The following is a 16638-nucleotide window of genomic DNA, read 5'->3' as shown; positions in this document are numbered from 1 at the left end:
ACCGCTCAAAGCCACGCACACCGCTCGGGCCGCCTCTCGCCGCCGCCGCTGCTGCTGTCGGTGCCGCTGCGGCCGGCGCCGCGCGAGCGAGCAGCCTGCGGGGGCAGGACGCTGCGGCGGCGGCGGCTCCAGCGGCGCTCGGCGGCGGCCAACAGCGACACCCGGAGGCGCCGCCGCGACACTGCAGCCGCCGCACGGCCGCGCTCAAGGCCGCCCGGCTTTGGGCGGGGCTCAGCGCCTGCACCGGCCCCGGGGGCTCTCCCCGACCAAAAACACCGAGAGCGGGAGCTCCTGCTTAACGACAAGTAGGAACTCTTATGATTACAGCAGCAATATGCGCGTAATAACGATTTAATTATTTGTAGCTGCAATAGACATGGAAACATGTATTACACCTTATCAAAGATTTTTTGCCCTCTCTGGTTAAAATGACACGAAAATCCGAAACCAAATATGTGTTCCAAAATTACAGATCGGTTCTCTCATGCACGGTCAAAGAACTGAAGCCAAAATCTGAAAAGAAGATTGCTGAGATGCTTTAGAATTTAATTGTTCCAGTGGTACCCTAGATATTGTTAGCCCATCATCTGTGCAAAAGCCGTGTTAATCTAAAGGACTTTTATCCAGTGATTAACAACTGCAGAAAAACGTGAAGTCCAGAAGCAATGGATGTGCTCTCAGATGAAAGGCAGTGTACATACATACCTGGCAGAGAATAAAAAACTGCAAAGCAGTGCAGACTCTGCCATGTGTCCATCCTTACACTGACTCTCCTTCCACCCAGAAAACCTTCTGTGCTTTTGGTGGAAACTCAAAAATTAGGCCTGCTACAATAACTGATTTAATATTTCCATTGTTTTGATTTTCCTAACCTGTAGGCCAAACTCTCAACATCTCCCCAATCCGTTTTAGGAGTGCAAAATCAGCTGAATGGTTTTCAGTTAATTCTGAAGATTCATATACAAACCCCAAACTTCCTTTTGACCTCATCAGAGAGGGGGAGATATTTCAGTGCTGGTATTTTCTGGTGCTTTACTACAACACATACGTAAAAATTCTTACCCAGAACATCTGGAAACTCACTGAGGCCTCAAGGTGCAAGCTGGCAAGCTGGAGGAATATTAAAGTACTATGAGGTCTCTCTGACTGGACTAAATGACTTTGGTAAGCAGCAGAACAACAGAAATCCTTGGCCCTTGTTAAATCAAAGAAGCTAAGCCAAATACCTCCCACTGCCGTACACGGGGGAATCATTGGCTATTGTGACACCTCAGGGCCTGTGCGGTGCAGGAAACCACAGAGAGCAGCGCGTAGCGGTGTAGACCTCAGACCTCAACAAGAATTCCCAGGTAAGTGGAATTGGACAGCAGCATGTTACAGCTACCCACTGGAGTTAAGCAATTTCTCATTTTCCTCACACACGACATTGTCTCTTCATTTGGTTCTCAATGACAGTTACTATTTCCTGCAAAGCAGCACTCACAAGTGGAAAGGAAACATGAACCATGGCCTTCCAGGAAACAGAGCCTGAATTGAGATCCAAGGTGGAAAACCTAATTGCCACTCTCATGAACTCTTTATCAAACTATGCACTTCCCCTCTTTTATCACATGCATGGATCCACAAAGGTGCCACTGCTCCTAAGGCCATTTTTACATCTCTTAACATATGACAAAATTCGAACCCAGATGTACCCCCCTCACATGTCCTCATTCCACGTCAGCTGTAATAACATGTCAAGGAAAAAAAAACACACCAGCAATGCAGGGGTGCATTAGGAGTGTTTTCACAGAAACTCACCAGGAGGAAATCTCAGGCCTCTCTGTGTCCCAGGAAATTTATTTCCAAGAGCACCTGGAATCCACTGAAGTCTCAGGCTGGAAGAGAGACCTTGAAATCTTGTTCTGGACTTCCAGTGTGGCTTAATTTCATTAAACTCTCAAGAGTTCTAATCAGCTTTTCTACTATGTGGCCTGCTCCTCCCCCACAGGTTCGAAGGCCCAAGTTTGTAGGCCCAACTTTCAAGGCCTAAGCTTAAGGGCCTCAGCTTGAAGGCCTCAGTTTGAAGGCCTAACTTCTGTCAGCTGTAACAGGTACAACAGAAACATATCAAATATCTAGAGGTAAGGCACTCCAAGTAATTCCTTTGGAGAAGAAGCAAAGAAAAATGCACAGAGCCATAACTATGTGATCCATATAACAGCTAGGGAAAACTAACTATTCACACCAGCACTTTCGATATTTCAGCAACTCTTCCCCGAGCCCTGTCTCTGCACAGGCAGAATGCTCAGACATCACCCAACAGGGACCCCTTTGCAGATAGACACCACTGGAAGAAGTTTTCCACACAACTTCTCCTTATGGAGAGCAGGGATCACAACACAGGTTCACACATATGGACTCTGCTCATCACTGATACTTGAAGAAATGTAACATGTCTAAACAGTCATAAGCCATATGCAGCTTAGCTAAAGACTCAGATCAGAATCACCTCAAAGATGTCTTCATTCTTCCTAAGCACATAGACAGTTTTGAATATCTATCACTTTGGAATCATTAATGTGAAGTTTATGCCTACATCCAAAAGCTACCACTCAGTGAAGAGCTGTATCAGACATGACAGAGGAAAAAATGAGTGACTTTCTGGCATGTGCTTCAAGTAAAATGCCCCAAACCCAGACTTTGCTGCTAAATTAGACTCTCCCATCCCTACAATCCTACAAATTTCAACACCAACAAAACACCACCAGTAACATCAACATGCAAGAGCCATTAATAACATCTAAAGGTTTGCTGAAAACTTGGAAAAGCTTAGTACAAACACAGTGAAACTCTACAGCACAACTGTAACAAGGACATGTACCTGGGGCAATGACATTTCCCACAGCATTTCTTAGACACAGAAACCTGAAGCATGCACTTCCCTGGCCATTGTTTGCAGACAAATTCATTGGAGGATTCCCATCCTTTTCTGGACACAGGAAAAGGGCACTTGGTCAAAGTGGCACAGGCCTTGCCACACCCAGATGAGAGGATCACAGAATCCCACTTTGCCTGCTGAGGGGCCAGTCTCTCCCTGGGAACAATCTCTCCCTCACTGTTCAACATGAGTAGGTTACAAGTAAGATCAGTGACTCTAGAGACATTCCCAGATAGAGTTTTAGACACATACAGGCCCACCTTTACCTGGTCATGACAAACAAGTCAGCAGTTTAATTATCCTTCACAGAGAGCAACCATTACAGGAAAGCAAATGTATTAATCCACAGCTTGGCCATTTATAATGTGAACATGTTCACTTTATGTAGTCCAGCAATGGACCATGGAAGTTAAAAACACCTGTTTTCTATGCAACAGTGCTCCCTTACATACTGACACTCCTGAAACTCGTTACAGATTTTTTGGTTCTCTCTAATCTTTACCATTAGCAGAGTAACTCAACTGCAAGAAATTTGCAGAGATAACTTACCATGGCTAAAATTTAACTTGTTAACATGTGCAAGTGAGAAATACGACAATTGCTCCCATTAAAAATTTAAGGAAACGCATCTATGAATATGTTAGTAAAAATGAAAGGCATGTATGGGACAAATATAAGAGATGTGACCAGATAGTACCAGATACAAAGGTCCATCTATACAAAGAACAAGAGAAGAAGATAACATCTGCAGATGTGAAGGAACCACACTCATCTAGAGTAGGGCTCTTGGAGAAAATACATAATCTAGATATTAAAAGTAGGGATGTAATAAATGTCCTTATTGCAAAGCTCCTATTGTGAGATTTATAATTAGAATATATAAGACTATTAAATACATATATTGGTTGTACATTAAGTACATTACAATAACTTGTAAACACACATGTTCTCAATAGATCTTCAGAAGTATCTGTTAAGCCACACATAATTGGGAAGGAGAAAACTGCATTACATTATATTACAGATCAACACTGAAAAGCCATCCTTATCTCTCTTATCTTATCTATCTTGTCTACCTTATCTTATCATCTTATCTCTTAACAGTCATTGACACGCAGAGGTCACTATTTGCATCTCCTGCCTATAAAATCCTGCATGTTGTGTCACGACCTTGGTACGTGGACAGCAGCTTCCATCAAAATATCAGATATTCAGAAGGTTTCCCTTGAACATGCACCAGGATAAACTACAGCCTTCAAACAGGTATCTCTACAGCTCTGTACTAAGAGGGAAGAAATATCTGTCTGCCAAATACAACTCAGAGAAGGAGCGGGAAGGAGGTGAAACACTACCTGTCCTTCAAAAGATACGAAGGCAGCAAGGATCATATGATAAAGAAAAAACTTCATTTTAAAAGCCCTCCAGCCAAGAGAAGTCTTCCTTATCATGTCTCCGTCACAAAATGGAAAGCCAAGACCCGACCACCTTTCCACCTTGGTGTAGCAAGAAGCCACGCGATCAGCACGGCCCTAAAAGACACTTGGCGTTCCATGTCGGAAAAGAGTAGAGAAGCAATACAAGGGAGAAGAGTGGATAAAAATTGGTACGGAGAACTCACCGGGACGGAGGCGGGATCCGCGGGGAGGGCGCCGGCCGGGTCCTCGTCGCCGAGCAGCGGCGCGGGCTCGTCGGGCGGCGGCCGGGCCGGGAGGGTGTCGCAGCAGCTGGCGGCCGAGAAGCGCAGGTGGCTCTTGCGCGAGTCGGCCGTGAGCGACACGTCGTGCGAGTAGGACCGCAGGAAGGCGCGCACGCCGTCGATGCCCACGAAGTGCGAGACGGGCACGCCGCGCGAGGCGCCGCCGTCCGGCGGCAGCAGCTGCCGGCGGTGGCAGCGGCGCAGGCGCAGCGCCAGCAGCAGCAGCAGGAAGGCCACGAAGAGGCACGAGACGGCGGCCACGGCCAGCACGAGCCAGCGCGTCAGGCTGGCGGCCGGCTCGCCCGGCGCCGCCGCCTCGTGCGCCGCGCCGCCCAGCTCGGCCAGCAGCTCGGCCACGCTCTCGGCCAGCACCACGCTCAGCGTGGCCGTGGCCGACAGCGCCGGCCGCCCGTGGTCCCGCACCAGCACCACCAGGCTGTGGCGCGCCGCGTCGCGGGCCAGCGGCGAGCGCGCCGTGCGCACCTCGCCGCTGTGCGGCCCCACGCGGAACAGCCCCGGCTCCGTGGCCTTGGCCAGCTCGTAGGACAGCCACGCGTTCTGCCCCGCGTCCGCGTCCACCGCCACCACCTTGGCCACCAGCGCGCCGGCCTCCGACCAACGCGGCGCCAGCTCCACGCCCGACCACGCCGCCGCTGCGGCCGCCGGCGGGTACAGCACCTGCGGCGCGTTGTCGTTCTCGTCCACGATCTGCAGCCGCACCGACACGTTGCTGCTCAGCGCCGGCGCGCCGCCGTCCTCCGCCCGCACGCACAGCTGCAGCTCGCGCAGCTGCTCGTAGTCCAAGGAGCGCAGCGCGTACAGCGCGCCCGTCTCCGCCTGCACCGACACGTACGACGACAGCGGCGCGCCCCGCACCCGCCCCTCCGCCAGCCGGTAGCGCACGCGCGCGTTCTGCCCCCAGTCCGCGTCCGTGGCGCGCACCGTCAGCACCAGCGCGCCCGCCGCGTTGTTCTCCGCCAGCCGCGCGCTGTAGCGCTCCTCCGCGAACACCGGCGCGTTGTCGTTCACGTCCAGCACCCGCAGCGCCACCACCGCGCTGCTCTGCAGCGACGGCGACCCGCCGTCGGCCGCCCGCACCGTCACGTTGTACTCCGACACCTGCTCCCGGTCCAGCTCTCTCGCTGTCACCACGCTGTAGTAGCTGCCGTGAGAGCTCTGCAGCCGGAATGGGACATCCCCGTCAAGCGAGCAGCGCACCTCGCCATTGGCCCCCGAGTCCCGGTCCTGCACGTGCAGCAGGGCGACCGTCGTCCCCGGAGGGGCATCCTCAGAAATCTCACTTAGTGCTGAGCGTAAAGAAATGACTGGTGTGTTATCATTTATGTCTGTGACCGTGATCGTGACTTTGGCCGTGTCGAAAAGTCCGACGCCATCCTGTGCCTGCACCTCCAGTTCGAAGGAATTGCCTGCCTCGAAATCCAAGCTCTGCAAGAGCCTGATCTCTCCAGTCTCAGAGTCCAAGTAGAATATCTTCGAGGCTTTCTCTGTGATCTTCTTAAACGAGTGTTTCACGTGTCCATACAGCCCCTCGTCCCTGTCAGTGGCCGTGACAGTGAGTAGTACAGAGCCCACGGGCACGTCCTCGGGCACACGCACCGTGTACTCCGTCTGGCTGAACACGGGCGCGTTGTCGTTCGCATCCACCACGGTCACGCGGATCCGAGCCGTGCCCGTCCGTGCCGGATCGCCGCCGTCCATCGCCCTCAGCACCAGCTCGTGAAACGCCGCCTCCTCCCGGTCCAGCGCCTTCGCCAGCACCAGCTCGGGACGCTGATCGCCGCCGGGGCCCGCCTGCACGGCCAGCGAGAAGTGCTCGTCACCGCTCAGCTCGTAGCTCTGCAGCGAATTCCGGCCCAAGTCCGAGTCATGAGCCTCGGATAACGGAAACCGAGACCCTGGAGCTGTAGTCTCGCTCATTTTCTGTTCCAGCTCAATTTCCTTGAAGCTCGGCGCGTTGTCGTTAATATCCGTGATTTCCACTTCTATTTCATAAAACTTCATTTCCCCCTCCACTATCAGCTCACAGCGCAGCACGCATTGCTGCACACTCTCGCACAGCTGCTCTCTGTCGATCCTCTCTGCCGTCACTAAATGTCCCGTCTTCCCGTGCAGAGCGAAATACTGCGTCCTACCTTCGGAGACCACTCGGACGCCGCGATCGCTGAGTTCCGGCAGCTGCAGCCCCAGGTCCTTGGCCACGTCGCCCACGAACGAGCCCTTGGGCATCTCCTCGGGCACCGAGTAGCGCAGCTGCCCCCACGCCGCCTCCCACGCCGCCAGCAGCACGGCCCAGAGCAGAGCTCGCTGCCGCCGGCCCCAGCGCCTCCCCGCCGCGCACATCTCCACAGCGGCACCGCCGGCACCGCAGCACCGCCGATCCAATCCCGCTGCCGCTCAATGCTCTCAGCTCCTGCACCGAAGGCAGCTGCCGGTGCCTCCGCCTGGCTCCACAATGGACCAGCACCGCGGGGACGATCGGGGACCGCAGGTTCGGGCAGGGAGCGAGCAACCGAGTGAGCCGATCCGCAGCGGGCGGGGCTGCCGGTAGAGCTCCGAGCTTCCTCTCGCTCCTCTCGGTCAACAGCGGCGCCCGCAGCCTCCTCCCGGCACTGCAGGCACCGAGCGCTGCCCAGCGCTGCCCGCCCGGCCTCGCTCCATACTGGGCACGGTCGCCACCGAGATGTCGCTTTTCGTCCAGCGCCGATCTCCTGCCTCCGCATTTCTCCAGCCCATCTCTGCTTTCACCCTCCAGGGTATCACCATCGGGAGGAAGGCAGAGGCATTCCACGGGCGGGGTTTTTTAACGCACAGGAAACCATCATTTATTCATGTCATTATGTAAATAATGTGAATTTGTACATTAAAACTAATTTTTCCGATTTCGCCCTGTACCTTATTCTTAAGAGTATCCTTTTTGTTCAAAAGCATCTTGAAACACTGCCTCACAGAGAGAAAACGGGAAGATACGACATCCCGAAGAACAATTGCATGCTTCTTGAAGTCAGGGAGACTCTTGTTAGAGGATTCAATTAAAAGTACAATGAAAGATGTAACTTAAACTCTCAGGGGAATCTTTCAGGACCTTTCCTAAGATCTGCGCAGTGTTTCCTTAGCTTATACAAGTTAACAGTTATTCAAGTCATTCTAGCTTTCCTTTTTTTTTTTTACAGAAATCAATGTGCGAAGCACTGAAGCTCCTTAGTAAACTAATCAGCTAAATATTTCTTAATGACGTTGATTTGATATGTGCTCAAGAAAACAATCATGGAACCGTAAAACAAAAGTACAAGCCTTGAAACTGTGCTGACCACTAATCAGTGTGCAAATGGGCTTGATTCAAGTGCCTAAACCCTCCTCTGGCCAATCTCCCTGATATGGGATCCGTTAATATCTCAGATATCTATCCTAATAAAGAGAACTGCAAAGTTTTGCTGTTCCCGATATATTTGAGACCTGCTAACACCCCCAAACTCGTTGTTAGATAGAAAAATAAAAATCTCTGAAACAGAAATCTTTCAGCACTCTCACCAGTGTATGAAATTAGGATTTCATACAGAGAACTGCCAGCCAAGAGCATAAACGAAGTCATCCAACCTCACTACTTCATTCCCCCCAAAATGTGTGACAATCTCTTCTATCACTCAGAAAAAAAGACTGAAAGGAACTTTTCACATTCCTTTCCTTTCCAAATAAAACCGGGACAATAACAAAACAAACCAACAAAAAAAAAATTTAACGAACGGGTTTGGGTAAAGCTATACAGGAATTCCAAGCACACCTTTCTGAACAAATCAGCCGGGGAAGAAATATCTCCAACACCTAAATGTCAGTGCTCTTTTTTTTTCCCTTGACCCCGTCCTGCAGAGTCAGCCGTTCCCCTTCCACAGATTACTGAACTGCTTTTAATGTTGCTAACAGATTCTAATTTAAGGAGCTCACGTGTTAAAGACAAAACCTCGCGCCTGAAGCTGAGCTTCCGACCAAGGAAGAACCAAAGGCTTTCTGCTCTGCATGAAGGGGGACAGCCCGTTACTGAGTTCAGTCCGTCACGAAGACAGGACCGTGCAACTCACATAAACACCACCCCGGGAAACAAGGAGAAACACGCAGAAACACAGCTACTAGCCTAAAGGAGAGCTATCATCAAAGCCTGTCAGCTAAAGCCATTACAGAGAAAAAATTAAAAACTTCCCTGCTACGTGGAACTAAAGATGACGAATCCTCACTGACAACACGCAAAGAATACAAAGGAAACAATGATGACATTCTGGGAACTTGAAAAAAAAAGAAGCAGCTCACGGTTTACAGACCTGCGGTGCAACGGGATTGGCGGGAGCCTCTCCCACGATGAGGTCACTGTCCGGGCTCGGTTTGTCGCAGGAATCGCCGCCCAGGAGCTCCTCCGCCGACAGGATGGGCACCGGCGGCGGCCAAGCGGCCTCGGGCACGGTGCGGGCGGGCGGCGGCACGCACAGGTTGTAGGAGTAGGGCAAGGTGCCCTCGCAGAAGTCGGCCGGGAAGGCGGCGCCGGCCAGCGAGAAGCGCTGCGCGCCCAGGCAGCGCAGCCCGGCGGGCGGCCCGGCCCGGCGCAGCCGCGCCACCACGGCCAGCGCCACGCTCAACACCAGGAGCGCCGAGAGCAGCGCCAGCGCCAGCACCAGGTAGAACTGCAGCTCGGCCGCCGCCGCCTCGGCGCCCGCCGGCCGCTCGCTCAGCTCCGGCAGCGCCTCCTGCAAGCTCTCGGCCAGCACCACGTGCAGCGTGGCCGTGGCCGACAGCGCCGGCTGCCCGTGGTCCTTCACCACGGCCACCAGCCGCTGCTTGGCCGCGTCCCGCTCGCCCACGGCGCGCGCCGTGCGCACCTCGCCGCTGTGCAGCCCCACGCGGAACAGCGCCGGCTCCGACGCCTGCACCAGCTCGTACGACAGCCACGCGTTGCGCCCCGCGTCCGCGTCCACCGCTACCACCTTGGCCACCAGGTAGCCGGCCTCGGCCGAGCGCGGAACCACCTCGAAAGGCGCCGCCGCCGCCCCTCCCGCAGCCTCTCCCGCCGCCGCCGCCGCGGGCCAGAGCACCCTGGGCGCGTTGTCGTTGCGGTCCAGCACGAAGACGCGCACCGTGGCCGTGGAGCTGCGCGCCGGCGAGCCGCCGTCCTGCGCCCGCACGGCCACCGTGAACTCGCGGCACTGCTCGTAGTCCAAGGAGCGCTGCGCGTACAGCGCGCCGCTCCGCGCCTCCACCGACACCAGCGGCGCCGCGCCCGCCGCGCCCGCGCTGCCGCCCGCCAGCCAGTAGCTCACGCGCCCGTTGGCGCCCGCGTCCGCGTCCCGCGCCTGCACGCGCAGCACCAGCGCGCCCGCCGCGTTGTTCTCCGCCACGTACGCGCTGTACGCCGCCTCCTCGAACACCGGCGCGTTGTCGTTCACGTCCGACACCTCCAGCACCAGCTCCCTGCTGCTCCGCAGCGCCGGCCTGCCCCGGTCCCGGGCCACCACCGACACGCGATGCTCCGACGCCTGCTCGCGGTCCAGCGCGCCCGATGTCACCACCTTGTACAAGCCACCGGGGGACGCCACGATCGACAGCGGCACCTCTCCCGATAGCTCGCACGACACCTGACCGTTCTCGCCAGAGTCTCTGTCCCGCACTTTCAGCAGAGCCACCACAGTACCGGCTGGCGCGTCCTCGGGCACCGGGCTCGACACTGACAGTAACGTGATTTCGGGCGCGTTGTCATTCACGTCCAGCACCTCCACATCCACCTTGGAGTGTGCCACTAAACCCCCTCCATCCTTCGCCTCTACAGCCAAGCTAAACACACGCGTGTCCTCAAAGTCCAGTGCCTCCTGCAGTGTGATAGACCCGCTCTCTGCATCCACCACAAACTTTTGAACTGCCTTGTTCGGCATTTTCCCGAAGCTGTAGGTCATGCGAGCATTGTTGCCGGCGTCGGCGTCTGAGGCTGACAGGTTCAATACTGCTGACCCTGGTGGCGTGTCCTCTCGTAGGCTCACGCGGTACCGGTCCTGCGAAAACACGGGTGGGTTATCATTAGCGTCCGTCACGTTGACCCGAATCTGGACAGTCCCGGATCTCGCGGGATCCCCGGCATCAACTGCCGTCAGCACCAGCTCAAAGGTGCTCTGCTTCTCTCGGTCCAATGCCTTCTCCAGAACTAATTCCAGCTTGCTTCCTTCCGGGCTGCCCCTCATAGCCAGGGAGAAGGACGGGTTGCTGGTTAGCTGGTAAGTCAGCAGCGAATTGCTGCCCGCGTCTGCATCATAAGCCATCTCCAGCGGAAACCGAGCACCGGGAGGGATTAATTCACCGATCTCGAGGTCCAGAGCAGCCTTGCTGAAGGTCGGGGAGTTGTCATTCACATCCTCAATGGACACCTCGACGCGGAAAACGTTCAGCGGGTTGTGCACCAGCGCCTCGAAGCTGACGGAGCAGGTCGCCGATTCGCCGCACATCTCCTCCCGGTCCAGCCTCTCGTTCACGTACAGGTTCCCGTTCTCCTCATTCACCCTGAAGTATTGCTTCTCCTCGCTCAGCCGCAGCTTGCGCGCCGGCAGCTCGTCCGCGCTGAGCCCCAGGTCCCGCGCCAGCGGCCCCACGAGCGAGCCTCTGCCCAGCTCCTCGGCGATGGCGTAGCGGACCCGCTCGGCCGCCGCCCGGCACCACACGCACAGCAGCAGCAGCAGCGCGCCCAGCAGCGCTCGCCCGCCGCCCGGCCCAAGCCTCTGCCGCCGCCTCACCGCCATTCTCTGCCCGCTGCGCTCGCCGCGCTCCTGCCTCCTGCCGCTGCCCTGCCTCCCTTCCAGCCGCTCTCGCCGCCCACAACAGACACCGCTCAAAGCCACCCACACCGCTCGGGCCGCCTCTCGCCGCCGCCGCCGCTGCTGCCGGTGCCGCTGCCGCTGCGGCCGGCGCCGCGCGAGCGAGCAGCCTGCGGGGGCAGGACGCTGCGGCGGCGGCGGCTCCAGCGGCGCTCGGCGGCGGCCAACAGCGACACCCGGAGGCGCCGCCGCGACACTGCAGCCGCCGCACGGCCGCGCTCAAGGCCGCCCGGCTTTGGGCGGGGCTCAGCGCCTGCACCGGCCCCGGGGGCTCTCCCCGACCGAAAACACCGAGAGCGGGAGCTACTGCTTAATTCCACTCCAAAGCCTTTATATCTGAGCTATGTTGGCCAGTGCTTCTAGGAAATTCTTTTCAGTCACATTCTAGAGTCCGAAGGAAATATTCCTGGCAGGCAGTAAAGTATGGAACTAAGCCGCTCTTACTGAAATCGCGGTTAATTTATACCAGCAATAACCGATAATATAGGGAGATTTCCAGAGGTTTTTCACACTTGTCTTGAATTGTCCTTTTATTATCTGGGATCAATTAATTGGAGGTATAGATCCGTCTAAAGGAAAATAAGCATCCCCTACGCTGAGATAGCAGAAAAACATTTCCTCTTTTCTTTGTCACTCCATAAACTTTTTTCATATACATCTCCATATCTGAGTGGCTGACAATGGAAAGTGAAAAGAACTCTGAGCCCTTCATAGAGCCATGCAAACAGTATTTTGAGTTTCCCATTTATAATATTCTCTAAAGGCCATTTAATCCACAGCTCGTACATGAGCAGTAAGACTTCCTGAGAGACTTGAATGTTGGAGGCACGTCCTAAATTTCATCGGGCAATATCTACATTTTTGACACAACTCACACTGATAAGGTTTCTCCTAATGAAAAACTCCCTTCTTTTAGTGGAAAACAACTATCTGGTGTACTATGAACATTTGACTTAATACAAAGAGCTTGCCCCATCTTACCAACTGTTTATAAATAATTTCAAAAGTCTACACAGAGGGATCGTTTCTCTATGATTGAAGAACTAAATTCCTTCCGTTTTTCAGCAATACAGGCAACAATCAGGCCACTTCTATGATCCTTCTGGGAACTCTAGCATGTCCAATGGGATATTGGCCCAAGATCTGCATGCAGTCTATCTTCAAACTGCAAGGGTTTAGAGGACAGGAAGGACCTCCCTCGACTTAGGAGGCAAAGTGCTTGTCATGCAGTGCAGGACACAATTCCAGCAGCAGGTGCCCATGGGCAGCTCATGGCCCACCTCATCACCCACCAATAACCCAAAGCACTTCTCTGCAAAGCTCTTCCCTATCCCCCACTTTCTCTTTCAACTGGGGATTGCCCCACCCCAGCTGCAGGACCTTGCACTTTGATCCATTTCATGATGGCTGCACGGGGCCACTTCTCCAGCCCATCCCTGGCTGCCATCTCTGCCCTGCAGTCAATCAGCTCCAATCGGTGTCAGCTGCAAATTGCCTGAAGGTGCCTCAATCCCATTGGCCATGCAGGTGCTGAACAGAACTGGGCCCAGTCAGGGCCCTGGAGGGACAGCACAAGTCACTGCTTTGCACCTGGACATGGAGCCACTGTCTGCAACTCTCTGCAGGTGACTCTCCAGCCTGTTCCTCAGCCATCTGACAGCCTCCAGCTGATTGCCCAGCAGGTTCCTCTGGGTGATGGCCCGGGGGACACTGCACACCTTCTCCCACCGGGCCCTGCTCTGTCCATGCAAACCTTGGCTGGCCTGGGTGGTCACTCTGCACTTGGACAGCTGCAGCAGAGATGATCCTGCATGATTACACCACAGACAAAATGTTCCTGGCTGAGCACACCAGGAGTGCTTGTGAAACCCTTCCTCTGTGCACCTGGAAACATCCCAGGGGTGTGTGGGAGCTGCACCTCCACTCGGGCAGCTGGCACAGAGGAGACCTTCCACATGAGATCAGACACCCTGAGCCTGAGCTCTTGACAACAAGCTATGCAAGAATCAGAAACACATGGAAATGGACAGATGCAATAACATTTTGTAGGTCTGCCTTGCTCTACAGAAGCAACTCAAATCCCACTGGACTCCATCAGGCACAGCCTGGTGTTATCTGTGACATGTGACAAGCAAGGCAATGACCCAGTTCTTCTCCAGCCTCACACACAGAGCTCCCCTCTCTGCTTTTTCTGCCATGCCAGGCCACTGTGAGGTTTTCCTGGTGGCCATCTCCTCACTGCTCAAATCCATCATGAGATGATAATGCACTGCAGCCACATCCAGAAGGGAGGTGCAATTGTCAGGTCACCTCGATTATGATAAGGAACTGAAGGATTCTAGAGCACACAAATGATAAACAACCTTACTAAAATATTAGCAGTCATCCAACTGAGAATGGCTCATGAAAACATTGTTTTTGAGGTCATCTACTCCCCATCTTTATCACATGCTCTGTTCCACAGAGAGGCAAAGTCTACTAAAGTCATATTTACATCTATTTCTTCCAACAGGAGCAGAACACAAAGTCACTCTCATATCTTGTGCCTTCCACTCCCACTGCAACAAGAGCAGGGGACATCAACACACCATACACTGCACAAAAAAGATGTGTTGTTAATATGAAATATAACCACATAATGAGTAAATCAAGGAAAAACAAAACAAAGCAAAAAATCCGGACAAAAACCAAAACCACGAATAAGATAAAGCAAGGATGCATTATAAGAAAACACGGAGTCAGACATGCCCAGTGTGATGTCTTCCAGGCCTTTACTGCAGGCCTTAATACTCATACCTGAGAGTACGTACGAGTCACTGAGAAGTTGGAGGTGTATGGCCCTGAGGACTTAGATAGGACAATAATAGCGCGGGTTCATTTGAAGAATGAGTCCTCTCCTCAGACACATTTTCTACTGCATGGCCTGCTCACCTTGCACAGTTATGAAACCATCATTTTAAACAGCTTCTCATCAGCCTCTTTCTTAAGGTAAATCTTCTGACAAATTACAACATATTCCCTTATCGCTTCTACCGAATAGTCCCCACACCATTCAGTCTTAAGTGACTGAAGTAAGGATGTGATGAAAAACATCAGTCACTGTTTCATATTTAAAAGTACTGACCAGAATTCTAAAAATGAGCTGCAAACTTCCTGGAAACAAAGGCCTGAATGAAATTGTAATTACAATTGTGAAGAAACTCTATATCACAGTGTGGAACAGAGATACAGATGGATAATGGAGGTTTCACACAGGATTAATATTTCTTGCATCTAGCCAAGAATTATGGATGACCATGAACAGTTACTGTGGAAAATTATACTCTTGGAGGACTATCATTGCCTGATCCTGACAACAGGATCAGAACTGTAATGGCACTGCCTTTGTCACCAAGCATGAAATCAAACCATTTCTCTGCCAAACCCACACTGAGTCCCCCATTTGCCTGGCACAGAACTGAGCTCTCACCCTCCTCACTCTGCATTCACAGCCTTCAGTTTCACCATCAACACAAACTCCAATTTTGTCTGCATCTTGGCCCCAGAGAAAAACAACACCTTGAGGAAACATCCATTCATGAAGTTGTATTTCTTGAATGAAATATTCAAGGTCAGGCTGGCTGGGGCTCTGAGCCACCTGCTCTGGTGGAAGATGTCCCTGCCCACGGCAGAGCAGCTGGAACAAGAGGATCCTTAAGGTCCTTTGCAACACAAACCATTCTCTCATTTGGGACTTCTGGGATCCTATGACTACAAGTACAGCTACAAGGGATGGATAAGAAATATTCTCTCTACTGGATAATTATACGTTTGCAGTTTGCAGGATTGCCAGACACATTCCGCTTTACTTGTTGACAAAAAAAAGGAAACAAATAAACAACCCAACCAAACTCAACCCAAAGAAATTATCCACAGGAACTGAAATGAACCAAGACAAGAATGGGAAAACACCAGAAAAGTATCAATCATGGCCTCACAAATTGGGTCAATTGCAGTATATACACAACCCAGCAAACTCAACTGTGACCAATACACAGGAGCCTCACACAGGAGTCACTCCACAGGCCCCAGGCTGTCATTTCCTTGGACGGGAAGAGAAACAAAAAGCTTGGAACCACAGCTGGGGGCCTCATCTAAATACCAGGACAAACAGAACTGGACACAATTCATTCATTCATTTTGAATTGAATCACAGTGAACTCCAGCACCAGCCCTGTGTATTTATACACAGACTTCTTCTCTCTGGCCAAACATAACATGGAAGCAAATTTTGCATATAGAAATTACAGAAGAAAAGTTGTGTGCAGAGCTTCTCAGAGCCCAAGCATCACAACTAACATTATTCTGCTCCTCCATATTAGCTAAACAAGAGGGAATTTTCACACAGGCCATAAATTATTGCCAGCTCTCACAGACACACACATCCAAGAATCACTTCAAAGGCAACAACACCATTCTTCAGCACATGGACTCCTCAAGGATGTGTGACTTCCACTCTTGATGCAATGGAATATGGGAACCAAACTAGGCCATTTCAGTCCAAACCACACAATTGGAAATCATAAGACTCCTCCTGACTCATTTTCAGAAGGCCAGCAATAGCCCTTGGATCCACAAAAAACCACAGGCCATGTCTCCACCAGGACCTCCTCACAAACCACACATCCAACACTCCCTCCTAACCCTTCACAGCTCCCATGGTTTGCACAGATCTTCAGAATGCAGAGACACTCCAGCAAGAGGAAAGTTGCTCAGACATTATCTACATACAACTCTTGCTAATATTTGACATCTCAGCCTAGCCATGCGACAAGAAGAAGCATTTATTACAGAGACATTTTCAAGAAACATATCTATGGAACTCTCTCTTTTCACCTATAAACATGAAAGAATCATCTTCAGATGATCAGAAGAATGAGACAGAAAGTTAACACCTGAAAACTGAAGAGCTCACAGCTCCCTTCTCGGTTATATAATTCACAGTAGATGATTGATGATGCCATTTATAGGCAGTGAATACACAGCTTGCAATTCTCATACCCCATAAGCACAAAATTAGGCTTTGCAGTGACACCACTATCATGATCAACAAATACTTATCAAGAACCTGCCAGGGTTCTCCATGCAGCTGGAATACAGATCTTCTAAACAATTACTTGGGA

The 16638-nt window shown here is 52.5% G+C and overlaps 2 protein-coding genes across 2 annotated transcripts; both read right to left on the bottom strand.

Moving 5' to 3' along the window:
• Positions 1-5: 5 nt before the first annotated feature.
• On the bottom strand, positions 6-6977 carry LOC128944478 (protocadherin gamma-A10-like). The gene is made up of 2 exons (XM_054287757.1): positions 4539-6977; positions 6-218 (listed from the first exon to the last, which is right to left on the bottom strand). Exons 1-2 carry the CDS (start codon positions 6975-6977, stop codon positions 6-8), a joined length of 2652 nt encoding a protein of 883 aa, XP_054143732.1.
• Positions 6978-8932: 1955 nt separating this feature from the next.
• On the bottom strand, positions 8933-11517 carry LOC128944477 (protocadherin gamma-B5-like). Its single transcript, XM_054287756.1, has one exon. The coding sequence runs from the start codon at positions 11399-11401 to the stop codon at positions 8933-8935; it is 2469 nt and encodes an 822-aa protein (XP_054143731.1). The 5' UTR covers positions 11402-11517.
• Between the last annotated feature and the right edge of the window lie 5121 nt (positions 11518-16638).

The sequence above is a fragment of the Melozone crissalis genome, unplaced genomic scaffold (genome assembly GCF_028551555.1).
Source record: "Melozone crissalis strain CALT ecotype California unplaced genomic scaffold, PUWL_Pcris_2 ptg000061l_1, whole genome shotgun sequence".
Taxonomy (NCBI): Eukaryota; Metazoa; Chordata; class Aves; order Passeriformes; family Passerellidae; genus Melozone; species Melozone crissalis.
Note: the sequence above shows the minus strand (reverse complement) of the source record. Positions and strands in the feature narration are given on the sequence as shown.

Excerpts from the sequence above, each read along its gene's own strand:
- LOC128944478 (XM_054287757.1), bottom strand. The coding sequence starts at position 6,977 with ATGTGCGCGGCGGGGAGGCGCTGGGGCCGGCGGCAGCGAGCTCTGCTC. Across the intron at positions 219-4,538 it reads CGGATCCCGCCTCCGTCCCG|CCGGGCGGCCTTGAGCGCGG; the intron begins GTGAGTTCTCCG and ends CCCCGCCCAAAG.
- LOC128944477 (XM_054287756.1), bottom strand. The coding sequence starts at position 11,401 with ATGGCGGTGAGGCGGCGGCAGAGGCTTGGGCCGGGCGGCGGGCGAGCG.